Below are 27,532 nucleotides of genomic sequence, written 5' to 3'. Positions count from 1 at the left end.
CTGCTTAGTTTAACAAGTGAGCTTCATAACCCACTATCTGAAGCTCACTTATTCTGGAGCTAACCAGAGTGTGATCAACTGCAACAATTTGTTTATACGCATCAAGCCAAGATTGGGGGAAAGTAGAAGGAAGAACTGGCAAAATTCTCCTTCTAGTCAGATGGGGGAAAGAAAGAGAGAGAGAGGTCCAATGCTTCACTTGGGTGTGTTCCTGCTCATGTGCATAAAACTAAATCCTGGCCTGGATCTGGTCCACAACACCACTTCTAATGGCCTACCAGCCTTCTATTAAAGTAATAAAAAAAGGACTTTAAAACCAAGACAAGGGTGTGCCCTCCCCTACGCGTTGAGCCGGTGACAACTTGAGACAGCCCCATGGCCATCATGGAGGCCATGAAGTCCTGAGCTGGATCACAAGAGGCAGCCTTAGTACGGACATTGGAATCACCCAGGACTATTGTTCCGGGCTCCTCCAATACCACAGCTGAGATGGCCTCTGCCAGCTCAGTCAGAGAAGCTGCCAGGCAGTAGAGTGGATGGTACACCAGCAGCAACCCTAGATTACTGTCTCCTTGGCCCAACACCAGGTACAGGCCCTCACAGCCAGCTTCAAGACAGAGTGGTTTCCTGGTAACAGAGATGGATGTTCTGTAGATCACACCAACTCCTCCTCCTGGCCCTGCAGCCTGTGTTGGTGTTGCACCGAGTATCTAGGTGGGCAAAGCTGGGTCAGATCAACTACTTCCAGCTTACCCACCCAGGTCTCGGTAATACACACCAAATCGGCATCTTCATCCATGATCAAATCATGGATGAGTGTGGTCTTATTGTGTACCAATCTGGTGTTAAACAACAGCACACAAAGGCCAGTGGGCACAGCAGATGAGCAGCGAGGAACAAGGTGTAGGTAGCCTTACTTTTGTCTTCTATGGTGGTTCACCACTTCCCCACGGCTATACCTCCCTCTACCCATGAACACTGAAACTGGGATGGCATCATCCATGTTCCTCCTTACTAAGACCCCTCCTAAACACCTGATTACACATTATATATAGGTTTGTGTAAAGTAGCTTTACACAGATGATCAGGAGGAGAAGCAGGTAGTATGCCTTGTTTTTCCCTAGTTGCTGTTCCCTAATTCAAATCAGCACTACCACCAAGGAATTCCAAATGCAAGTTGGGGGGGGGGAGAGGGAATAGCAGAGGGGCATATTTGGATCATAAAAAGGGCCACTAGGGAAAAGAAAAAATTAATCAACCCCTCTCAGTACTTTTGATTTGATTTGATTTTTTAGGGTCCTACAGGAATGTTACACACATCTGCTCTTAAGCATCAGGATTTTTTTCAAGTGCAAACTTATAACCGTACCAATTAACAAGCACTATTACTGAATGAGGAAACTCCTTTCTTTCCATAAGGGTTGCAAACAGTGAGATCCTAGAGATCTTAGCACCTCTATTTAAAACTGAATGGCATTTTAGTATGTAAAATAAACTGTTCATAGGAAGTTGATATTACCCTATAATATGCACACCACATAAGTCAAGATCTTCGTTCATGTTTTACTTAAATGTAAATAAGTTAGACAAACTAAATGCCAACTATCTTGGGTTGCTATGGAGATATTCTAATGTGGTGATGATGGTTAATCACTGTGCATTCTCTTTATCCTAAATAGTTGTGTCAAATTTCAATTTGGTACTTTTGCCAAACTGCAGGGATGCTTTTGATCACGTGGAAACTGTCTAGTAAGAACAGGTGAGAATTATGGAATTATTCAATCATTTGATATTGCAGCATACAATAACACAAGAAAAATCCCACGGCCATCTCCGATACGGTACATTAAGGAATACATAAACGTCTTAATTTGCTTTAAGCCTTGGAACCCACATGTTTTATTGAAGTAAAATATGAGTAAGATTTAATTTACTGACACCACTTGAGTTCTAAAAATGAGAATCAGCTGGTTTATGCATGTTTTCTAACTTGATTGCCAGGGCCATAACAGATGAAGGACTATTTTAACTCTAAGGTAGTGCTAGGCATAAGCTCTGAGCTAGAGTTAAAAGAAAGTATGAATGAGCAAACTCATTCCTTTCCACAAGGGTTACCAACCTTTTTGGACCATGGACACATTTGCAAGCCAGATCAACTATCATAAGCACCGCAACCTCCACATCCTATTCTATTGACTACAACAGAATATTTTTGTCATGGCTAACTTCACAGTGAGGGGAGAGAAGCGGCCTCTGCAGAAATATGTTACCTGTGGACACCATATCAGTACTTCAAGGTAGTCTTTTGCAAACCAAAAAAGCTGTATGAACAGAAGCCCAGAACAGAGCCTTTTATATCTCACCTACTTTAGGGGTACATTGATTGATTGACTGCATTGCTATCCTACATTTCAATAAGTTCTCAGAAAGAGTAAAATACAATGAAAATACAACCTGAGCCTAAAATCGCAGGGTGGAGATAATGTCTATGTGAAAATAAAACAATTCTATTAATTGTGTTTATTATTTCAGTGGTTTCCAAATCTTTTCCCCCTATGGATCACTTGAATATTGCCAATGGTCTTGGCAGACCACTTAGTGATCTTTCTGCCTGTTGTAGCAACTGAAAAGCACTGTGATAGGTGCTGTATGATTTTTAATTGTATTCTTTTCTTTCTTTCTTGTATTGTATTTTATTGTATTACAATTTGCATTCCATAGAATTCAAAATGTAATACGTAAAATACAATATAAGACAGAAAAGCAGCAATACAAGTACAGTAAATAAATACAGGTACAATTAAAAATCAGTATGTTTATCTAATGTAGACATGCTGTGGACCACCTGAAAGAAGCTTGCAGACCACTGATGGTCCACGGACCACAGTTTGAGAACCTTTCTATTATTGTACACCATCCTGATATTTTATATGGCAGTATAAAATTTATTTAAATTAATTCTAAAAGCCTGAGAAAATAAAGAGGTCGTTGCTTAGTGCAAAAAGGGCATCAAGGACAGTGCCATGCAAGCCCCTCTGAGAAAAGCATTCTAGAGACTGAATGCCCCATCAGAAGAGAATCCACCAACACAACCTTATATGGCAGGCATACTTAAGAGAAGCACCTCTGAAGTATATTGCAGAGTCCAGATACAGTAGAGCCTCGCTTTCCAGCATTTTGCTTTTTGGCGCTTCGCTAATGCGTCGGTTTTGAATTGTATCCATGTTCCATATGTTCAGTGTTTGTTCTGTTTTTGCAGCAATTTTGCGGCATGATGCAAAGAGCTTGGAAAAGAGAGGTGCTGAGTGCACAAACTGATGGCGCCCGATGCCCTGAGCACATCGTCAGAGCTTGGAAACGTTCCTTTTTTAAACTACAGTTGGGCTGATGGGAGTTGTAGTTGAAACAAGGAACGTTTCCAAGCTCTGACAACTTGCTCAGCCGCTGAGTCCAAGAAGGGCATCCGGCGCCATTTTTTTGTCGAGGGAGGTGGCAGAGGACGAGCGCGCGCGAGAGTGAACAGGCAGGGGGGAGAGTGAGAGGGCAAGGGGGGACGAACGAGGGAGGCGTCGGAGGGTGAGCGAGTGTACGAGTGAACAGGCAGGGGGAGAGCGAGCGGGCAAGGGGGGATGAGCGAGGGAGGCGTCGGAGGGTGAGCGAGTGTACGAGTGAACAGGCAGGGGGAGAGTGAGTGGGCAAGGGGGGACGAGCAAGGGAGCCGGCAGAGGGCGAGTGAGCAGGCGCAGGCAGGCGGGCAGCTCCCTTCCTGTGATCCACAGCAGGGGAGCACTACTCCCCCACTATAACGAGGGCGAGGGAGTGAGCGGGGAGAGGGCGATGCACGGAAAAGCGGAACATCGATCAGCTGTTGTGGGGGGAGCTTCAGGGGCCAAATGCCGTCAGCTGGAGCTCCCTGCACTACAGCTGATCGATGTTCTGCTTTTCGGCGGGGGTCTGGTCCCTGCCGTATAAGTGGGGCCCTACTGTAGTGTAAGTACCCTACTCAATAACACTGGGCACAGAAATTGATCAGAAGACATTGCAACTGACAAAACCAGACCAGAGATGGGAAACTCAATCCACCCAAAGGGACGGATCCTGGGTTACTTTGATTGGGGGGGGGGTTGGCCCCACCCATGTGTCAATTACCTGATGCCGTGCTACAAAGAAAAATCCAAGGCAAGAAAGGCTTGACGTTACTCCCCATCAGATGATAAGCAGTGATTTCGAGGCCTGCTTTCTGCAGGGTTAGCTGCACTACCAAGTTCCCCATGAGGAGCTTTGTAGCAGAGTCGATCCAGCAGACTTGTTCTCACTGCCAATAACCTATTGGGGTTATAGCAAGCTTTCCTTGCCAGTGATAACAAGTGCCCTTTAAGTCTCCCAATTGTGCACTGGCAATCGCATCTCTACATGCCCTGACATCACATTTGCCATCAACTATGGGCCAAGCAGACATGGTTTTCGGAAAAATGACCTTGCAGACCAAGTTGGGACCCATGCCAATCTAATTAGGACCGTCAGCTGGAGATTCCTTTCCCCTGCACTAGATAGATCTTAATACAAAAATCATACTTTGCCCTCAAGGTATTTTGAAAGATGTTTTTACAGATACTACGCAGTGTGAATTTGGCTTCAGAATGCAGGACTAGATAGATGCTTTCATCCAGCAGGGCTGCTATCAATATATACCACCCCTTACTGTGCAAGTGAAACTTTTTTTAAAAGATCCAAGGAGAAGTCTAGGTAGAAGCTCTATATCATTTCAAGCAGGACAAATATAGGCTTTACTAACAATACCAGGGATAGTTTATGTTCATAATTGCTTGTGTATTTTAGTTCAATTTAAAGTAATCTGAAATACTTCTGTCTTGGTAGCAGTAAGACCTCTCTCCATGTCTTTATAACAACTGCTCCTTAATACACTGATTTTTCATAGAACACTAGCAGGGAGGAGGAAGTTAAAAACAAATTCAAAATTTAAATATCCCTAGCTCGTCTCTGAAGTCAACATTTCCATCTTCTACCAGATAATAAAACATTTATTTAGTACCAGTAGTACAACAGCCTTGCAGCCAGTAATTGGTGAAACTCATTGCTCATCTGCTCTCTTTCACACACATAAACGGCATATAAGAGTGGGTAGTTAACAGCTCCAATTATAGATCTTCTATGCTGCATGACTGTAATGAGCTCTGTATGGCAAGTAATAAGCTCTGCATGGTTTGGAGAAGGTGAGGTGGTGGAATAACCCCTCCCCCCCCAATCCACTAAGTTGAAGGGAAGAAAAATGAACAGTTGGAAATTTAAAGCAGAGTAGCTTAAGCAGTGAGCTTCACATAGAAATAGTGAGAAGTAAAAGAAATAGCACAGCAGGGTTACAGACCACCTTACATCTAAAGATCAAGAAATCTCAAGAGAACATGATGTGTCACCTTGCAAAGTTTACCAAGCATTTAAAACACTCACGCGCTATCTTTAAAAAGTTCCAACCACCAAAGTTTTGTATAGCGTATGTTTTCACCACTGGGAACATGAGGGAACAAGTCCACGGCAATACCAACTGTCATCTACACCTCTTGATTTTCAATAACCATGTATCTCTGCACTGGGAAAATGATGGATCATAATATGCTTCCAAGTTAGAACCAGAAACCATGGTTAGTGGCAACCACTGATTGCCCAATTCTGATGCCTGGATAAACTGTGGCTAACAGAAAACAGGAAGTGGAGGGTAGAAGGGGAGAATAAAGGAGTGACCCTGTAAGTCCCTAGTAGGTTACTGACAACCCATGGAATGGGTGTAATAATGGGACTGTGCATCAATAGTCCCTTCCTTCCAACTATAATGCAATTGCCCCTCACTCCACCTTCAAACACTAAACTTGCACCTCTCCCTCCTTTCCTGGCACCATTGGTGCCAAGTATACAACCTTACACACACATGCACCTCAGCACTAAGTAGTTCTCAGTATACAGTATAAACTACCGCCATAATCTCCTGCCCCTCCCATTCCACTTCTTCCAGATGAACTAGTTGGAGCACTGGGTGGTGTCTGAAAGGAAGGTAGCAGCAAAGTGGTGGTAAGGGAAAGAAAGAAGATAGCAGGTGTACAAACAAGTAGACAGAAGAAGGAAGATGATGGCAGTTCTACAAGAATTAGCAGAGTCCCAGCAGATGGAAAGCCTCAGCCTCAGTGGCAATCAAAGCATCAAGGTAAACAGCTAAGCAGACAAGCAAGCACCTGCACAAGTTTTGCAATAAGACCAGTAAGCTAGGGCAATCAATCTTCCCCCATTTTTTCATCTTACAAATCCCTACTTCTCAGGAGAAGAAGTCCATAAACAAAAAATTTGAAGGCAAAATGTCAACATGGATGTGGAGGCTATCCAGTGTATTGCACAGAGGACCACATGTACAACTATCTTCTGCTGCTCAAAATAGTGCTACAAAATGCTTTAACGCCCCTGATATGGAAATTTTCCCATATGGATTGAGGAAGAGCACCAAGTCTAAAAAGATCACTACTCTGCTTGCTTCCACACACTTGTCTCAAATTTCTCTCGCCTCTCAGGTGTTTTTCTACCAAGGCTGGGGAGGGGAAAGGACTGGAAGGACAAAACATATTGTTAGACCCAATTTTAAAAGGCCCCAGTAATTACTGAGCAATTTAGTTTCGGTAGCCCTCCTAAAATGGTTTCTGCTCTGGACTTCTTCCTTCCCTAGAGTCCAACTGAAACAATTAAAAGATGCGCCCTAGCAGCATAACAAATGTGAATGCAATTAGCCTCGTTTGTTTCATAATCATACAACTCGTTAAACTGGTTTAGTAACATTTGGAAGTTTGGCTTTGACATTAAGAGCCAGCAGAAGAGAATTCACATTTCCTCAATGTGGGTGGGTGGTAGGAGGGAAATCAGTCCCAGTGCCAATGAATGGCCGGCTGGGCGCTGGCTGAGGGCCCCTGCGGCTGAGAGGGACCCCTGCTGCTGGGACTGGGTGGATGTAGCTCCAGCTCCATACTAGCTGCAAATCAATGCTTGCATGGATCCCAGAGCAGGTGTCACCCTCCCAGGCAACACCCGCTTCGCAGACTGGTTGCGCCACTTACTGCGTCATACTGCTGCCACCAGGGGCTTAAATAGGCCCTGCCACATCAGTGCGTTAGTGAACTGCTGTGTGCATGCTTGCCATCACCCAAGATGGTGGCAGGGCATTAATACACTAACACATTGATGTGGCCAGGCCTATTTAAGCCCCCAGTGATGGTAGTGCCACCACTGCCTTTTGAGGCCCGCTGAGGTATGGTGCCAGCCCTGGGGGGAATGAATGCTGAGATTTTCGAGCAATTGACAGCCACCCCTGCTAGAAGACAACTTGGTGTTGTGGTGCTTTCCCTCCTGGGAGTTTGCTCTCTTTAACCTTCCACTTCCCACTCCCTCATCCGCATGTCTACTAGCAGTGGTGAGAGACAGGGCATTTTCCATTTATAAATATGCTTTCATAAGAATACATTAGTAGCATCATAATGAATAGATGCAATATAATTGGGCAGTTTCAGAGTTACAAACAGTTTTTTTCTGGTAATCATAGCCCTCTTCTCATGTCCTGTCTGCAGATGGAGGGGAGCGAGATTGAGGCTGCTGATCTTGTCCCTGCTCCCCATACACTCATGGCCCCTGCCCCCACAACCTCTGTACATAAAGCGGAAAGTGAGAACAAGTTGTAAGTACATTGGGTCTATACTCATGACTGATAATCCTGGCCATGACCCCCCATCACACATACAGTTTGTATGCATGTAGAGCCGATTCACCACTTCTTTTGAACATGCAGAAGCAGAAAGCAGAACCAGCAAGCGCAATCCACCCTCCAATCAAATCTTTCCATTCAATATCCTTCAGCTGCTGGGAAAATGCTATTATACAGCATTTACAATTATCATAGCATCCTTTTAAAGTTTTTTACTACAAGTCAAATAAGCTGTGTGCTCAATAAGATCCTAATTTAGAGGATTGGACAATCTTCTGGAAAGCCCACATGACTGACCAGTAGGTAAGAGCGCAGGCAGCATGATGGTTTGAGCGAGGTAGGAAACCAGGAGTGAGATCTCCAAATAGCTGAAGAAAGAAGCCACTCTATTCCTTTCCTTTGCATCAGTGCCTGAGACTTCAGTACTTTTCATCTTCCTCTTATCCTCCCCTCCTATACAAACCTTCCTGGCCTATCTGGTTAGAGTAGGTCCTTCACGTTTCCAAATGCTACACTTTCCAGGAAATAATACCATATTAACGCCTCCTTGCCACTGATGCCAGTCTTTTATCTCCTATAGTCCATCTTAGAAAAATAAAATAACTCAAACCAGGCAAAAGAATAGTAGTTGACAGGGGTAAAAGGAGAGTTTCTAATCAAATAATATCCTTTTGTCTCAATCAACGGATTCTACAACAGAGAAACTATTTGTATATAGACACTATGTGTAAGGTTCTCATTAAGTATACCCATGAAATAGGAGGTTGGTGAAAGGAACACTTATTCATAAATATTGTTTAGCTTCTTATATAATCTTTATCACATTCGTGTCCGTGATGACAACAGATAAAGTAGGTAATTGCTCCCTGTTTTGATCAAGTGGACTCTTTGAACTCTAAATTATACTCATTCTACAGAAACAGTTATGGTCAAGGAATGTGTTATATACATTTATATCCCAAGGTGGTGTACTCCACCTTCTTCATTTTATCCTCACAACAGCCCATTGGCTAATAACACTGACAGGCAGGAGCAGCCAGGCTGCCTCATTCCACAGAAATCACTCAGAAGGACACTTGCACATTGTGCTCCATAACTTTCTAGGACAGCTAGAGGCTTACTTTAAAAAAAAAAAAAAAAAAGCAAGCTCAGATTCTGTGCTACCTGCTGGGGGCACCACTGAAGGCTTTGCAGGTGCCATGTCACCCAAGTGACAGGATGGTGACCCCTGACCTAAACATTCAATTTATAAATACAGTCAATCTAAAAATGCATAAAATCTACATCTTACCCTAAGATTTAGTTCACTTTACACACTGAATTACATAACACCATTTACCAAACAGCTTCTCTAAAAATTTATTTTAAAATAACTGTTAGGTTAATATTTAATTGTTCCCATATTTTTCTTACTAGATCAAATTTATTAGTTTTTCATAAGTTGTTGTCCAGAAACCTAGCAGATTTTTTTCATACGTTTGCCTCTTGTCTCAAGCCAACCAGGAAGAATGAGATACAACAGTAACACACAGTGCTACAATAACTCTAGAAATAGGAAACTAGGTTTTCCATGTGTTCACAACACGCTGCCTACAAATTTAGCACTTTCCTGTTCTGGTTAACAATGTGAAATTCATCAGCTATCAACTTTGATTTGTGTAGCCAATACTTCTTCTCAACTCAAGGACACCCTCACCACAGTGAGAAACTCATTTAGTGCCACACACACAGATGCCTCCAGGAACTGCAGTACCAGACAGTCTTCTAGTTATTCTTGAAAATGTAATTAAGATGTCTCCTGCACTCCGATTATGTGTCTTGAAATCCCTGCTCTCAGTAATCCTATAAAAAGCATATAGGAAAGGTCTTGTTTTTCTACTCCTCTCCATATAGTGATATGAACTTGCTTTCTGCATCTATTCTTTACACTTTAAAATGGAATACTGAATATTTGCTTTCTGCTAATTTGAACAGATCCTCTGTCAGCAACACCTACCCACCTTTTTCTGTATTTGCCCCTCAGTTCTTGGCTTCTTGCTGCGGGGTGGGGGCAGTATCTAGAGATGTACAGGTTTGGGATGTAGAGAGGGGGTCATTTGGAAGAATTATTCTCTTCTCTCCTCAGAATGAGTTGGGGGGAAACATTGGGAACTGTGCAATTTGGAATCCATTAAAATAAGCCCTCTCTACACTACGCATTTTCTAAACAAGCAGGATACAGGGTTAAACAACTTGCTTGAAACAAACAGAAGTGCAGTACTTGCAGCAGTCATTTGCCCTGAACCCAGGCAAGTAACCCTTTCTTCTGGACAAATACTTTACCACATCAACAGACTAAAGTTCTCCTAGAGAACAAAGGTATTCTGACTACCAGGGATACACTGGCACTATTATTATTTTATTGTTTATTATATTTGTTGGCTGCTTCTCTCACCAAGATGACTCAAAGCAGCTTCCATTAAATAACATAATCAAGAAAACTCTGATAATTAAAAACCAGTTAAACACCATCAATACAAATAAACACAAATGAAGGGTAGGTATACAAGTCCTGCCCCACTAGAAGAGGTCATGAATAGACAAGACCCCACTCAACAAGGGTGAAAGGCTTGGGTAAAAAGAAAGGTCTTTGACTGGCATCTAAAGATGGATAAAGATAGCGCCAAGCGTGGCTCCCTGGGGAGAGCATTCCACAGCTGAGGAGCCACAACTGAAAAGGGCCTCTCTTCTGTTGCCACCCTCCAAACCACCCATGGAGGGGGCACAAGAAGAAGGGCCTCTGATGACAATCGAAGGGTCTGAGTTCCTTCATATGAGGAGAGATAGTCCTTGAGGTATTGGGGTCCTGAGCCGCACAAGGATTTATAGGTCAAAATCTTTGAACTGAGCCTGGAAACAAATCGGTAGCCAGTGCAGTCATGCCAGAATTGGTATTATAAGTTCAGACTGACTCATCCGAGTCAACAATCTGGCTGTCGAATTCTGCACCAGCTGCAGTTTCCAAATCATCTTCAAAGGCAGCCCACGAATAATGCACTGCAGTAGTCTGACCTAGAGATGTTCAGAGCGTAGACAACAGCCTGTGCCTGTCCACGCTGTCCCTGTACCACATGCAGAAGCTGTTGGAAGGCACTCTGCACCTCCAAGGCCACTTTAGCCTCAAGGGATAGTAATGGATCCAGGAGTACCCTTAAGCTACAAACCAAGACACCGACCTAGTACATCCTGCAATGAGCATACTCCCACTGCTGGTAGAACTCTGTTGGCAGAGTAGCCAAGATGAGCAGCAGAAGGAGAGGAGTAAGCTTGGCCCAATTTCTATGAGCGCAAAAGAGGTGGTGTAAGTCAAAGCCACTGAAAATGAGAGGCCAAAATGCAGTACTCCTCCCCACCACCCCACTCTGCCTACACTGCTGTGACAGAGTATAGACTCTGACTAAGCTGCATCTAATTACAGCACACCAAAGCCAGTATACAAACCCCTGCACAAAGGAAGCTCTTTATTTAGATGACAGAGCACACAGCATGGGGCTATCTTACTTGGGTTTCACAACATCTCCACAACGGGGAACTTTGGCAATGGGAACTATCATGGAAGGGCACATTGCACAAAGAGAAGGCACACTGCATGAACAGCCTCAGAACAAATACAGGAAGAGCTCATTGCCAACACTGGCCTTCTCAGAACCCTTATTCTGCCTCAGGACTCAACACACAGGTTATACTCCACTGCCATAGGAGGGTATGCAAAGCCAACACACCCCACACAGGGCAACAAAGAGAAGGTAAAGGTACCATGCCTCAAAGTACAATTGCTGAAAAAGCCCCCCACATCTTCCCCGCCATGCTTCAATACTGAACTGCGTAGCAGACAAGCTCAAGTTCATGAGAGCCAGACATCTGAGAGCCAGGTGCTCTGTTCCAGCCACTGCTGGCCATAGGTGCACAAGCCCATTTTCCTTATAGGGTCAAGGCCTAGCCACAGCTACCTTGTGTACATACCCAGTTTTTTCTCTCCAGCACACAAAGTCTTGCTTCACCTTCCCTAGAAGGGAGGGGTAACTATTGTCTCAGTCATTACTCACCCTCCCCTCAAGAAGGCAAGGACACTGGAAGAGCTTCTACAGGGCAGTATTATCATTTGCGCACCAACGCTTACTAAGTCTGTCCAGTGACTGTGTTGCAGCTGGTGATCGTTGTTCATCACTGTCTCCATGGTTCTCCACAGACAGCCTTCCAGGAAAGGATGAACAGTACAGAACAGAGAGCTTGCTTGGGACGAGAAGGTATGACTCTAACCCAGGCTGCCTTGGGGCATGGGCTCAAGTTCTGCCATACTCATCTGAGGAAAAGGACCCTTCTGCCAGAGAAGGAAAAAAGCGCTAGGCAAGCAACAAGGGAAGCCACAACTGCACCCTTGGAGGAGCACATGCTGGTAAGCTGCATAGTGTACAACCCTAACTGCTTGTGAGGGTAAGGTCCCCCTGCCCTGAAAATAAATAAAACTTTCTCTCCCCCCTCACCGCACCCAAAGAAATTTTCCTTTCATCCCCTCCCCTTTTCTTTCAAAGAAAAGCCAAAGGTTACAGATCAGCTCTTCTTGTGATTGTCCATTTCTACTAATAAAAACTCCTTTCCTTTGTGTGTATTTTATGTACTTTGGTGTCAGGAAATCCTTCTCCTCTCTTTTATCAGAAACAACTTACGAGAGAAGCTGCTTCGCTCCTACAGCACTGTAAATTGTAAACTATTTCACTGTCTACATAAACTACACACAGAACATGACTGGATGTACATAAATATAATATGTTTATTATAAATGTTTATCATTAAAAAACCCTATACAGTAATAGAAGTTGCCATTCCACACTGATTTAGCACTTAGCAATGTTCTTCTCTTCCTCTTCTCTCAGCTTTGGCAATTTCACTCACTATTGCTGCCCAACTTTTTCTTTCTTGATGCTACAAAGCAATACCCACCCATTCTCCACTTTACATGCCAGAATTCCCTGCTGAAACCAATGTCGGCTTGGGGAAGTTTCGTCCTCCATTCTCAGGTTGCTCTGTGCCCCAAACCCACACTTAAAAGACATGGAAACAAGCCGTGGGCCATTATGAGGTATAAACAACCTCTGGAGTTGAAGAGCAAAGATTTGTTAGCAACAATATGTACAAGTTTAACTCTTCAGTAAAATTCATCTCCTGACTTCAAGACAGTACAGGTGTTTGGGAGAAGGAACTGATGTGTGTGAATGGCTTGGCTGTTTATAGAAAAGGCAGTATCTCAAAGTGCTATTCTCAGCCATTTCCATTCTTGTTCTCCTTCAAAATTATTGGTGTCATCCAACTGGAGACTAGCATAGCCCCTTCGGTCATTTGCACCAGAGTAGTGAATCAAAGCAGCAAATATACCACCCCACCTTGCAACCCACTCTAGGCAGCAATCTTTTTCCTTGCCTGCCATTTTTAATTTTGCTTTCTCATATATCCATCTGAGCTTTGCAACTTCTGAACGCTGCAAGAATGACTCCTGCATATGAATGTCTGGATTCACTATGCTTCTTGCTTCCAAAGGTTTCTCAGGAGCCTTGAGCAGAGTATGCAATAGCTATGACTGAACCTAGTCAGTGAGATGCAAACCTGTGTCATCACAGTGAGTTACAGGGTGGTCTCAAAGATTTCTAGTGGAGAAAAAATTCACCTTCCTCTTATACATGCTTGTTGCCACCAACTGCAACTACAAAATTATTAGCAACATGTTTATTGTAGGAACATCCATCCTTTGTTTGGAGAGGTAGTTAAAGGAACAGTGCACTGATTCCTTAAACAAGAAAGGGATGAAGCTGAATTAATGAGTGTTTTCTTGGAATATGGGTTCCCAATTTGTGCAGGACTTTTGGACAGTTGCCTCATGATGATAACTGATCCAGGAAAGGTAAACAGTTCTACAACCATAGCTACAGTATGGCCATCAAAACTTTATTTTGTCATGATATCTAAAATGGGCTGTTACTGCTTAATGCAATGAAAACAGTGCCAGTGAGACTATTTTTCAGAAACTTTTCTCATTCTGTTCCTGTGAAGATATCATAGATTTAGAGAATGAAAATCAATCCTTCTGCACCATAACAAATAAATGGAACTGTAGCCCGTTTTTAGGCAGGGAGTTATCAGCCATAATGAAGTATTCAGCGTGTCCTTCGCCTTAATAACTGCAGCATGGGTGTGAGCACTAGAACTGGCTGTGCATAGAGCTTAGCACGTCTCAGAAGCAGAGATATTTCTTCACTGCATCCTCCCTTCCTCACCTGCTCACATGTCCACCCACACAAGGGCAGGTCTCACCTCTGCCAGAGACTTTGACTCCGGAGAAAAGCTCTCTTAGCGTGCAGAGTTTAAACCGCTGCTGGCACCATCAGCTATAGTCAATACAGCTGCTGTGCCAATCTCTGGGGCCTTCCCCAAAGATACAAGGTGTAAGTACACACACCCTTCCACCCACAATAGCCTCCTATAGTTTGGGCCAAATACAAGGATGCATATCCTTTCATCCATTTCCCCAATAGCAGCATGTATATGTGTACACACACACACACCTTGCAACACATATGCACAAACAATACCCTGAAAGGATATGGTCACATGTACTCTCCTCTGCATTTGGCTACAGTGTTTTAAGCCAAGCAGAATGACAAGAGTTTGGTTTCAGTCTCAAAAGAGGGACAGGGGTGAATCATGGGTCAATTCTGGAAAGAGAAGGTACAGGGATTGCCAGAAATGGAGCAGAGAGGTCGTTGCTCTTCTATAGAAAGAGTGAAGAGAATAAGAGAAGCAATCAAAGGGGCCGTCCAGGGCCTGCTCCTGCCAGACTGTCCCCCAACCCCACACTCACCTCAGAGCCAACTGCATCAACTGCCCTGGGGGAAGAAGCTTAAGATGCCAGCTCCTGCTTCTGTTTTTTTTTTTATGAGCATGTGGCTCTTTGGTGTAAAGTGGCTCTGTTTGCCGTTTTACTTACTATATTATGTAGTAGATTTATATTCTGCTATTTAACTAGAATCTTCAAGGTGGCTAAGCAAGTGATGTTTTACCAAAGCTTGACATTTCACCAGTCTAGTTCAGATATCATGGCCAAGTCATGGTTCAGAACCTGTGAGGTTCCTCCTCCCTTTCCCACCTTGCTGCAACATCCAATCCAGGCAAACTATGGTTACAGCTATCAAGAAACTACCTCAAAACTTTTTGGACCCATGGCTTGCAATTACAATTCACCCAATACAGATGTAATAGCAAAACTATAGTTTGAACTAGCCAAGAAAAGGAAGATACTATAATCTCATGGACATTCAGGCACCAAATCACACCTCGGTCATTATGTTCTAACCAAGCTACAACAGCTGGAAAATAATACAGCAGATTATAACTGAAATAAAAATTATATGAAGCCACCAAAATCCAACATGTTTCTTTTCAATGGAATAATGTTTTATTTCAAGCTGGTAGACAACTGCATAGGAAACAACAGAGGTTTGTCTCCTTGCAAAATGACCACTATAAATTTAGTGATTATGGTACCAAAATGTAGTAATTTTTCTGAATGAATATGCAGTCATGTGTGTGAAGGGCACTCATTCATATGTGGTACAACTACAAAGGTACCGTTTCCATGGTTCAGGGAAGGTTGACAATTCTGTACTGGAACTGTTGACTCAGATACAACAATTCATTAAAAAACTGAAACCTTCAGTTTAAATCTACAATATTTGTACGGCTGCATATATTCTTAGAGACTCACAAAAATTAAAAGAATACAGTATTAAATATACAGTACAAAATAATAAAAGCATATCAAGTGCATGTCCAGTACTACCATCAAATGTATTAGAGAGACCCTAAGCTGGAGTTATGAACTACACTTTGCTAATTCTCCACTTCTTGGTGCCCCTAAGCCTAGAATATTTACTTAAGTGGTTCATTAAATTTGTGTTATATCCTTGTTTGTTTATACAAGCCCCAGCTGTACGCAGCCGCATGGCCTGACTTGCTCTGCAATTTAATACCATTGAAAAATTGCAAAAAATATACAAGGTACATTATCAGCAGCCAAACTCAAGGAAATAATTTTTCTAATTGTACTTCAACACTTAGCTTAAAAAAATGAAACAACTCTCATTCAGAGAGAAAGTATTTTCCCCATGTATCTTTAGTTTGCTTAGCATTTCACTTACAGGCCACAGATTTGGCCTATTAAAGATAAACAGATTTTTCCTTTACATCTCAATCTTCCAGCTACCTATGATGACTGGAGAGTTCCAATAATTTAAAGTAAGATAACCAGCCCATGAAGTTATAACAATATATTATTGGTTGTTTGCCTTCGAGCTTCTTATATATGTCCACGTCACTGTCAGGTTTTCTAGTTTCAGATTCTCAAAACCCCTCACTCTTCTCTACTGAATTGACACTTTCAGGATCCAGAAGTTTAGTTTTTATTTTTCCACATGCAACAACTTTCAGAAGCAGACCATTTATACAACATACCCAAACACATAAGCACTCCACTATTTGCACTTCTTTCACATGGCAGGGTGTGCATGTATTTTGTATTAAGCCATGTATACATTAAGATTAATGTATACATTGTCTTACATTAAGCTAAGTACAAGCAATAAAAGGAGAACTGGCCCAAACATAAGTGTAGGTTACATAAAAGTTCCAGGAACTACAGTGCTCACCATTGCATTAGATGGGTTTTTAAAAACACAAACCAAATAGGTTCTTCCTCATCCCAAAGTTATGACCAAGCAATTATTTCAACTTTCTATACCTTGCTTTTCAACTGGAATTTTCAAAGCAGCATGCAATTATTTAAAAAAACAAAATATGGCAGAGAATGGGGCAAATTAAAACCACAGCCAGGTAGAATCAGGTTATCTAATTTTACCAAAAGACACATGTGGATGAGGGGAGTAAACTCCCTCCTCCTCATGGTCCATTGCCATCAGTATTTCTTGCAGCATAGCTCACTTTCCATATTGGAGTTGGGGGCAGGGAGAAGAGTTCAGGCAATGGACCACAGAGAGCTATTGTTCAGTTCACCTCACTCACATCTCCTTTTGATGTTTAGACACCACCTCCCCAATTCTATATGTTAGTAGGATAAACACACGAAGAACACTTGCAGCAGCCGCTGTCATATCCAGTTTAGCCCCCAGGTAAAGCAACAGCTTTTCTTAGACAACTGCTTTTGATCAGTAAATATATATTATACCAGCAGAGATCTTTGTACAAGTGAAGAGGTTGCACATAATCCAGGTGGTCTTACAAGGCAAAGGGGTAGCAACAATTAAGGATCAAGACCAAAGTTCAGGTGTCCAAGATTCAGTAACAAGGCTTCCAAGATTGCACAGGAGCTGTGAAATTGTTTCAATAAGGTTCCCTCCCTACCTGCCAAGCTTTTAAGCAAAGAGAGATTGTCCAGCTACATGCAAGAATCCCTGGCCTGAAGGCGGGCACTCCTCCTAGGAGAAAAAGTCTCTTCTTTTGATGCATCACCTTTCCCTAGGAGACATCACCAGACAAGCCTCCCCCTCTGAGCTCTCATGTCTGACACAACATGCGGCACCTGAGTTCTCCTCATCCTCCACAGTCTCTAACAGCCCTCTGCAGGGAAGAGGCAGCCTCTGGGACTTCTGCCTCATGAGGATGGTGTGCCAAAACAAAAAAAAAATTAAAAGCAACACCAGAAACATAAAAACATTTAAAAGCAATACAAACAGATTTTTACATGCCCTACACCTAGGGCTGGAGGCCCAAATGAAGAAGCCCGATAGGCTTAATTAGGTCCATGGGTCAGAGGTTCCCCACCTCTGGTTTACATGGACAGTGAAGTCATTTAGTCAAAACAAATTCTCTAACAAGTTCTAACAGAAAAGGAGAAAACTGTGGAAGTCAAAGAGACTGTGTATTTCTGTTTATCACAATAACTAGTCTGGAATTCGGGGGGCCTCAAAATGTCAAGCTACTAATGATTGGCCATCTGCCTCAAAATCAAGAGCAAGCATCTTACCAGGCAACTCTTTACTTCAGTTATCCTGTATGCAAGAAACCAAGATGTAGAACACCAAGACAATTAATCTTTGTCATGCCGCAGTGCAGGTCAAAAAGCTCATATGATTAAGCCATGAATGTTGTTAACCTTCCCACTTTATTGGCATTGCATTAAAAATTAATATTTGTCAAACCACAAAGCAATCCGTTCTGGGAATGTCCATCTTTTTTCAAAAAAGCAAGCTTTTCTAGAAGCCATCCAGTAATTCAGTGGTGGGCCAAAGGTAGACAGATTGCAGTCCATAGGTGAACCAGCCAATTTCTAGTAGCACCTAGTGGTTGTTGGTTTTTTTGCAATAAATAAAATGTACATTCCCAGAGTTGGAAAAATAGAAACCTCAACTGCTCCTGCCCCCAGCCTTATTTATGACACCTACTTTGGACACCTTGGTACACAGTACTCAGAAATAAAGTCATACGGTTGGCTTTAAAAAAAATCACTACCACCTATGTTGTTGGGCACATCCAGCTCCAAATGCAAAAAAAAAAAGAAAAGAAAAGGCAAGAGTAATAGAAGCATGGCATTTCCATAAATACTTCCAGAGTAGCAGCCATGTTAATCTGTTGCAACAAAATTAGTGTTGTGGTACCTTCAAAACTAACAAGTATATTCTGGCGTACGCTTTCTTGGACCATGGCTTCTTTTTTGCATCTTGTTTCTCTCTGACCTCTCCATTCCCCCTGAACTATGTGTATATCTGCCAATTAAGGATTATAATTCATACATCTGGTTCCTTCTCAAACTGGTGGGAGATGACGAGTGGGGTACTGCAGGGATCAGTCCTGGGCCCATTGCTCCTCAATATTAATGACTTGGATGGGGAGGCACAGGGAATGCTTATCAAATTTGCAGATGATACAAAATTGGGAGGGATAGCTAATACCCTGGAAGACAGAAACAAAATTGAAAGTGATCTTAATAGGCTGGAGAAAACAAAATGAAATTTAACAAGGATAAGTGCAAAGCTACACCTAAGAAAAAGAAACCAAGTGCACCGTTGTAAGGTGGGGAAAACTTGGCTCAGCAATATTACATGTGAGAAGGATCTTAGAATTGCTGTTGATCACAAGCTGAATATGAGCCAACAGTGTGATGTAGCTGCAAAAAAGGCAAATGCTATTTTAGGCTGCATTAACAAAACTATAGTTTTCAAATAATGTGAAGTACTAGTTCCCCTCCATTCAGCACTGGTTAGGCCTTATCTTGAATACTGCGTCAGGTTCTGGACGCCACACTTTAAGAAGGATGCTGACAAACTGGAACAGGTTCAGAGGAGGGCAACAACGATGATCAGGGGACCGGAAGCAAAGCCCTATGAGGAGAGATTGAAAGAACTGAGGATGTTTAGCTTTGAGAAGAGTTAGGGGAGATATGATATCACTTTTCAAGTACTTGAAAGGCTGTCACACAAAAGAGGACCAGGTTCTCTTTCCATCATCCCAGAGTGCAGGACACAGAATAATGTGCTCATGGTACAGGAAGCCACATTTCAGCTGAACATCAGGAAAGACTTTCTAACAGTTAAAGCAGTATGACAATGGAACCAATTACCTTGGGAGGTGGTGAGCTGTCCAACACTTGAGTCATTCAAGAAGCAACAGGATAGCCACCTATCAGATATGCTTTAATTTAGATTCCTGCAGTGAGCAAGGGGTTGGACTCGATGGCCTTATAGGCTCCTTCCAACTCTACTATTCTATGACTCTATGATCTGATAAAATGGACTCTGGTCCACAACTGCTTTTAACATAATACATGCATTAGTTTTTAAGGTGCCACAAGACTTGTTTTCCTACAAATGTGTATCACTGCAGTTGCTATGACAGAATAGGTTAGATGTTCAAATGCTGCGTAAGGACAAAACACAATCAATTTCTTGCTTAAAATGTGCAAATTCAAGAGTCCGTATTTATCAGCAGATTGTCTTGACAGACTAGAACATTATGGACAGATTCCCCAGTAAGCAGACATCTTTCAACAGGTCTGTAATACTTAAATTTCCTGTATCTCATTCTGTCTGGCTACCTCTAACAAGCTTGTGAAAACATTCTACATTTAAGCAAAGTCATGTGTTCTTTGCAAGATACTATAAGGCCAACACAAAACAATAAAGCATTTCTTCCAGACGAATCAGTTTTAAGACCAACGCACACAAAAGATCACACTTATACTGATTGATGTAAAGTAATAAGAACACAATTCAGTAACCTACATGGATTACAAGATCTACTTCAGATATCCATTTAAATTGAAGGAAAATCTACCTTTTAAAGCACTACACAAATAAAGAGAAGTTCAAGGTATAAGTAATCTACCTAAGGTGTTCTTTACAATGCAGGGGTGCTCAAAAGTAACCCCTCCTATTAAGTTTAAGTGTACTTCAAGGTAAGTGGGTACAGGACTACACTGCAGCTTTTCTCAACCTCTGGGTCCCCAGATGTGCTGGACTAACAATTCCCATCATTCCTGACCGCTGGCCATGCTGGCTGGGGCTGATGGGAGTTGTAGCTCAATAACACCTAGGACCCAAAGATTGAGAAAGGCTGGACTAGAGCTTTAATATGTACCCTAAAATACCCATATTTCCTACGGGACGCTATCAATGTGTAAAGCGTGTTTGTCACTAACAATTACAAACAAGCTATGACAAGAACAAAACAAGCCACTACACTAAAGAGAAGAGCAGAACTGGAACTGGAAAGAAGATGGCCTCCTGCAACACCAGAGAGCAGCCACGCGGCTCCTCAGCTTCTTGCTGCTATCAGCACACAGAGAAGTGAAGCAAGCCATAACATTGCAGAGGCGGTGGCAGAACCAGTGACAACACCTCCCTTCCCAGGGTGGTTGTGGTGGGGCCATGGTGAACACCCGAAAGAGCTCGCAGTGTCTCCCGGTAAAGCGGCGGTGGCGGCAGTCCCTGGGCCCAGCAGCCATTTCATCTCATCCAGGATCCATTTGTCTAGGACTAGTGCCCAGGCAGTGGTGGCAACAGTGGGGTGGGATGAGGAGTCGACCTGGGCAGTCGTGATTGGGGGCTGGTCGGTGTAGACGATGACTGGAAAGGGCAGTGCATTGGGGCAACTGGAATATGACCGTGCATGCCACGCCCTGGATGGAGAAACAGAGACATCTCACCACAGAAGCCCAAGGAGCTGTCGATGGGTGCTAAATTCCCATCACCTGTCTGGTTTATCAGAGATCAGAGTATCAGCTGCAAATACATTCTTCCTGAGGCCCATGCAAGGAATTCCAGTGTCTGAATTTTTTGCACTTGGGTCCTTTGTTGCCTTTTTTCTTTGTACAGAAAATTACGTTTATCACAATCTGCTTTAGACTATTAAGCAACTTGTAATAAACATAGTTTGCTACTGAAAGAGGGAAATGGAAAAATCCCACTGGATGCAAATACATAGGTATTTGCATTATAAATATTTTAAACTGTAAGCTCTTATGTTGGGACTCATGTTGTTCTGTACACAATTTGTGTCCATGCACACAAATTACACTCCATAAATATTAGTAATAAATGATATAAAACATTAAAAATAACAGTATCCCAGCCACAGCGGCTGGAAAACTGAGAGGGTGGTGATGTGTAAAGACATGAGATTTTAGTCTACATTTGGAATTTTAAGACTAGAATTAGGTTTAGGGGAATGATCTGTATAACACAATGAGATTTCAAAAACGGGCAGTTCGGCAAGATCATGGGGATATGGGGATCCCATTAATGAGAACTGGCCTTAAAATTACAAACAGGAAGACAAACACAATTTCAAAGACTGGCGCTACAGTTTTAACAAGAATTCAAACCAATATTTTTTTAGTATAGTTTTTTTTTATTTCTACATTTATATCTCACCTTTTTTTACAAGGAGCTCAAGAGTGTGTACATAGTTCTCGCCCTCCTCATTTCATCATCACGACAACACTGTGAAGTAGGTTAGACTGAGAGATAGTGACAAGACCAAGATCACCCAGTGAGGTACATGACTGAGTAGAGATGTGAACCTGGGTTTCCAAGTCCTAGTCCAGCATTCTAACCACTATACAGGTTTTCTGGAAATTTTTCAGTTTGCATTGGAACATGTTCTGATGCCTTGAGAGTGATCCAATTTAGCATGTTAATTTTACTTCTATTTAGTAAACAAAGTTTTAAAAGTACCTCATGTTAATTCTTGTCTTAATATGCAAGTAATTGACCTGAAATATTTATAGGAGAAAATTGAAGCAAACTTAATGTGTCTTAACCTTTGTATTATGTAGACATTATTTATTGGAATACTTGTAACATTTAACGACAATAGCAAGTATTGCCATTACATTTTTTTAAAAGAAAAACAAAGATACTGAAAATTGCCAGCATGTTTTTATTCTGTTGGACCCACCTCTCAAAAATAAATCAATGACATACGTGTATTCTCTCTCATACTTGCTAGGAATACCAATCTGAAAAACATTAATTACAACTTGGAAACTGCCAAGCTTGCCTAATATTGTATTTGCAGTTGGAATCCATTCATTTTTAAGAATAAACTTCTGAAACAGGTAATTTTTAATGAAAAAATAAAGCACTGGAAAAATTTCCAAAAAATATAAATGTTTTTGAAAAATCTCTACCCGGCATCTCTAGTTTAGTACTTGAACTTTGACTGGAGTAGTTTGCATTCTAACTAAAAAGTTAAATTTTCAAAAAATTAAATTAATGTTAACTTTTCTTACATAGATTTCTTCAGGAAAAAACAGAGTCCTATAAGTTTCTTTGAAAAGATATCCATTGTATTCAGTTATCACCAAAGGTAGCAAATAGAGATGTGAAGGCTTGGAAAAAACTGGACAATTTTGAAGAAGAGAAAACAGTTCCCCCCCCCAATGTTTCTAGGGGCTTTTAGCCCTTCACATGTCTACTAGCAAACAACTTCTCTCAAATGAAAAGCCTCTTTCAAATACTATTCTATACAGCAAAACACTACAACAAAAAACTTAAATATTCTCAACATATAGTTCTGAGTACCATCATTTAAAATATGCCTTTTAATTCAAGGAGTTTAAAAAACTGTATGAGTCTCCAGCCAACCTGGTATGTTAAAGTATTGCTTGACTTTTACATTGCCTTTCAAAATCTTTGCAGCTTGACCTGTAAGATACTGTATGTTTCTCAACTGACCTGTCAGTCATTTAATTTAAAATTATTCTTTTCATTGAAAAGGAGATTCTGAACTGCTTCAGCATGGCAAAATTATACTTTCATGTTGTACTACAAGATGACATTTCAAGATCTGTGTCATACTTCCACAATGCCCATCTACCCCACCCCTTCCTCAGTTTTGTACAGTTGTGATTGTTGATGCCACAGGCATTTAGTGACATGCAGACTGGGCTGTACTCAAGATTAGTTCCCATGAGTGGCACTTGGTTGTAAACGAGAGAAGGGATGCTGGGCCAATAATACCAGCTCTACTGAGAAAGCAGCCTCCTTCTCCATCAACTGTCACCTGGCAGCAGCCATCAGGCTGCAGCAGAGAAAGAAAGAGAAGGGATGCAGGGCCACTCCATCAGAGCAGCTGAGGGACCAGCAACTTTTGGCTTCTCCTCTGCTTGAATTTTTCCACGCCAGAACAGCCAAAAGAACTTGTACCTGAGTTTGCTTATTTCCTATTCCCTCCCAATCCATGTTACTTTTGTGTTCGGTCTTATAATCTAAAAAGGCACAAGACAAGGGATGTTTTTTGAGTGATCTACAAGTCACTCTGAGAGCCTGTTTTGTCTGAAGAGGGACAAATATTCCATTTAAAAAACCCACATTTGAATATTGACCAGACAGTTTAGGAAAGATGAACAAATACTTTCATTAAATATGAAAGCAAAGAGAGTCACACAAAAGACAGAAGGCTATAAAGTTCAAGCAAGTAACGTTTGGTAATAACTTTATCAAGCTATGAAAGAAAGCCCCAAACCTTAGTTTTTCATTAACATACCTTCTTTATAAACAAGTTCCAACAATATATTCTCCATTTGAACTGGGCAGCTTACAGAGATATAGAGCACAGACGTACATATATAGGATTTGGGCTTTAGTTCCTGTAAGGTAGCCTTCGTCAACTTGGTGCCCTCCAGTTGTTTTGGATTTCAACTCCCAGAAGCCCCACCCAGCATGCACATGTTCATTAAAATTGTAATAAGGGTATCATACAATTTAGTCAGACATCCAAGTCAGATAAAAAAGTAAACTTTCAAAACTATGTAAGTATACTAAACAGTGATTACATATTATTTACAGTGATTACATATTATTTAAAATCAGGATAAAGGCCGGGAATGTTTCAACCATTTTCTGTCAGGCTCCCTATAATTATCTATTTTGCCACCATGAGAACAAGATACTGAACTAGATGGGCCCTTTAGCCTGATCCAGCAGGCTGTTCTTATAAGGGCCATTTCTATTATATTATCTCATATAAGCACTTATACATACATTAAACCCACAAGAATCCTCATACTTTGATAATGTTTTCTAACCATAACAAGTTTGCTTCCCACAATCAAAAGATTGCTGTAACTTCTCAGTTGCAACCAAAACTTGAAAAATACTTCACCTCTAAAAAAGTTGCCACCATGAGAACAAGATAGTTTACTACATCATGAGAGTAGCAGACAGGAAAACACAGGTGAACAAATCGACACTTCATTTGTCATATAAACTGAGAACTAGGAGGATTCCTATTTATCACCTTTCTGTTGAAGTGTAAATAAGGAATTTATGTGACGGGAAAACCAAAATAATGAGAACCATTTTAGCCAACAATATTTTTAAATACATAAGTAAATCAACAGAACAAGCGCTCGATCCCCTTTATCTTTTCCCCTCAAGAGTATTAACAACCAACTTTTTAAAAGGTCCATTTTTCAACCAACACATACTCCCAGAAGGACCATTAGTGCTTCCTGTCAGCGTCGAGTACACTAAAGCTTTCCGAGGCAAAGGTCTATCTACCCATTTCTTTGGCTTATTTAAAAAGTGCACTCCCATAACAGTCGAATTCTGAAAAACCAGCATTACTGAGCCCAGCAAGAATAATTTCGTCCGCCCCAAACCATATACAAGTTATCTCCAACCCATCTCCCACCCCCAAGAAAGCTACAAGGCGAGGAAACGTGTTGTTGACAACTGCTGTGTGGCAGAGGCGGTGACACCAGCCAGGCAGCCTCTTCCCAAGGGTGAGCCCAGACAAGAGGGCCAGGCGCCCCCTCTTGCCCCCCAACGGTCAATCTCGAGCACTCCTCAGCCCCCTACTTTTCTCAAAACGGCCGGCAGCCCCGGCCAAACAGCAGCCATCCCCTTCTCGGCGCATTACCTTGCGGACCCCCTTGTAAATATAGAAGTACAGCTCCCGGCCCACATTGAAGCAGAGCCGGTCGCCGTTGCCACTCTGGTCGTTGACGTTGACGAAGGAGACGCGGACGGGGTTGGAGCCCTGCGAATTGAAGGGCACCCTGTTGGGCCGGCTGTACTCCGAGTGGCTCAGCAGCTTGTACAGCCCCTCGCGGGTGGTAAACTGGGTCTTAATCTCGTTCATCTCCTTCCCTCCTCCCTCCGCCGCCATCTTGGAAAGGAGCATTCATCCTGCCCCAATGCCCGGATGTAAGGCCAGCGCGCAGGCGCATCAAAAAAAGGGGAAACCGCTTCTCCTGCCCGAAAGCAAAAGAAGGGAAGCCCATGAAACGCTCACGCCGTGGAGTGGGAGGTGCCAAGACCTTCTCCTGTTTACCGCGGCGCTTCGCCTGCGTCAGCGCTGTCTGGCGCGATGGTGTTTGGAGGGGCGGGGCAAAGGCTCAAGTAGGAAGGGGGGGACAAGAGGGAGGAGCCTCCTGTGTGAAGGGGAAGAATGAGCGAGGAGCATGCGCAGAAGAAAGAAATGCTTCCTTGTGGGTGTGTCGTTATGGGCGTTGGTAGGGCAGAAGGCGTGCAAGGGTACAGGGAAGGGGCAAAGCACTCTGTACATGCTAGTAATTACTTAGGGTATACGTACCTTTACGCCTTTTATTTCTGAACTGGGTGATAGCATTTTTATTCCACCCTTCCTGCAATGTATATGGGGTTTTTTTCTCTCTCTCCACCCTTCTTAATCCTCACAGGAACAAGGTGCTTCCTTTATATATCCAGAAGTGTTCTCTGGTTTCTACAGAACCAGTGGTGACTGGTGCTCATTGGCACTGGTGAGGGGGAATACAGGGAGCCCAACAATAGGTGCAGCCAGAGCCAATGACAGGCAGAGGTAACTAATGCTGGTGTTGACCCCATTCTCATCCTCTGCTGAGTTCTACAAGGGGCAACGGTGAGAGTAAGGAGGAGGAAGCTGATAGGCAGAGTTTGACCCTGGATTGGTTGTAAGTAAGAAAGCAGGTAGGTGGGAGCTGGCTGAGGGCATATGCAGGCTAGTGGGGCAGAGCCCCATCTGCCCTAATGAAGCAACCTCCTCTGTATGGAACACTCTGCTGCTGCTTGGGCTACCTCCAGAAGCAAGAAGAAAGGACACTGACCCCATCCACCAGATAAAAGAACAAGAGCCAACAACTATGTATTCAAACAAAAAAACGCCAGCAAGAGACAATCAGCCTGGCCCAAACTGGATATAAGTGCTTGTAGTTCAGCATCTTGTTCTGACCTTGAAGTACTGATCTCCCTTCTTTATATTTCCTCCACTCTCCTTCCCTTATGGATTTAGTCTTTTTGGTTTGTAAGCCTGATGTCAGGCCCAGTTGTTTTTTTCTTTTTTTTTGTTTATGTGATCTCCGGGAAAAAGTAATCTGGAGAGTGGGATAAAATTATCGTAAATAAATATTGTCCCAAGATTGGATGGTGCTTCCCCTTTGAATTTTTCCAAGTCTGAACAGTGGTGACTATTTAAATTATGATACCTTGCAGCAGATTGTTCAACCTCTTTTGCTGACTTGTGATTTCTGAAATGGGTACAAAGGTCTGTGGTTGTTTTTCCAACATACTGCCTGTGGCATCCCAAGGTTTTTGCATTCATATATTACGTGGCTGGACTTATATCCTGTTCAGGTCTAGCCAGTCATTGCAGATATTTCAGTGCATTTGCAACAACAATGAAAATTACTTCAGAAGAACCAATTCCAAAAGAGCCTCAGAATAGCCGTCAGCAAACCTGCTTTCATTGCTTTCCCCCAACCTTCAAACCAATGCAAATTATTTCTGAGAGCTGAGCAGAAACTGAATTAAATCACTGAGAGTTCAGTTGTGATATCATCCATACTTATCTCAGGGAAACTGTCACTTTCAAGACTTAGTATATGAAGCAGAATATCACCTGCATAGCTGCAAGTCCAGCTATGGAACAAAGGTGGAATGCAAGTGTCCTGAATGCCACATGTGGTATGTTAGGGGGGGAAAACTAAAGAACTCTGTCTGTACTTCCTTTAAAAATTACAAATAAGGCTCTATACGGCCTAGGTCCAGGCTATTTGTCAGACCGTATCTCCCCATATGAGCCTGCCCGGGTGTTGAGATCCTCAGGAGGGGCCCTTCTCTCAGTCCCAACACCTTCGCAAGTGCGATTGGTGGGGACGCGAGATAGGGCCTTCTTGGTGGCTGCCCCCAGGTTCTGGAACTCTCTTCCTAGGGAAGCACGAATGGCCCCTTCCTT

The 27,532-nt window shown here is 42.5% G+C and overlaps 1 protein-coding gene across 2 annotated transcripts in view; it reads right to left on the bottom strand.

Moving 5' to 3' along the window:
- Nucleotides 1-25,687, bottom strand: part of WDR20 (WD repeat domain 20) — a 50,687-nt gene extending 25,000 nt beyond the window's left edge. For both annotated transcript variants that reach the window (XM_061612178.1, XM_061612177.1), the window contains exon 1: nt 25,220-25,687. In XM_061612178.1, the coding sequence (XP_061468162.1) occupies nt 25,220-25,483 (264 nt within the window). In that variant the 5' untranslated portion in view covers nt 25,484-25,687. The remainder of the gene's footprint in view (nt 1-25,219) is intronic.
- Between the last annotated feature and the right edge of the window lie 1,845 nt (nt 25,688-27,532).

The sequence above is a fragment of the Rhineura floridana genome, chromosome 2 (assembly GCF_030035675.1).
Source record: "Rhineura floridana isolate rRhiFlo1 chromosome 2, rRhiFlo1.hap2, whole genome shotgun sequence".
Taxonomy (NCBI): Eukaryota; Metazoa; Chordata; class Lepidosauria; order Squamata; family Rhineuridae; genus Rhineura; species Rhineura floridana.
The sequence above is the reverse complement of the archived record's forward strand: the minus strand, read 5'-3'. Positions and strand labels throughout refer to the sequence as shown.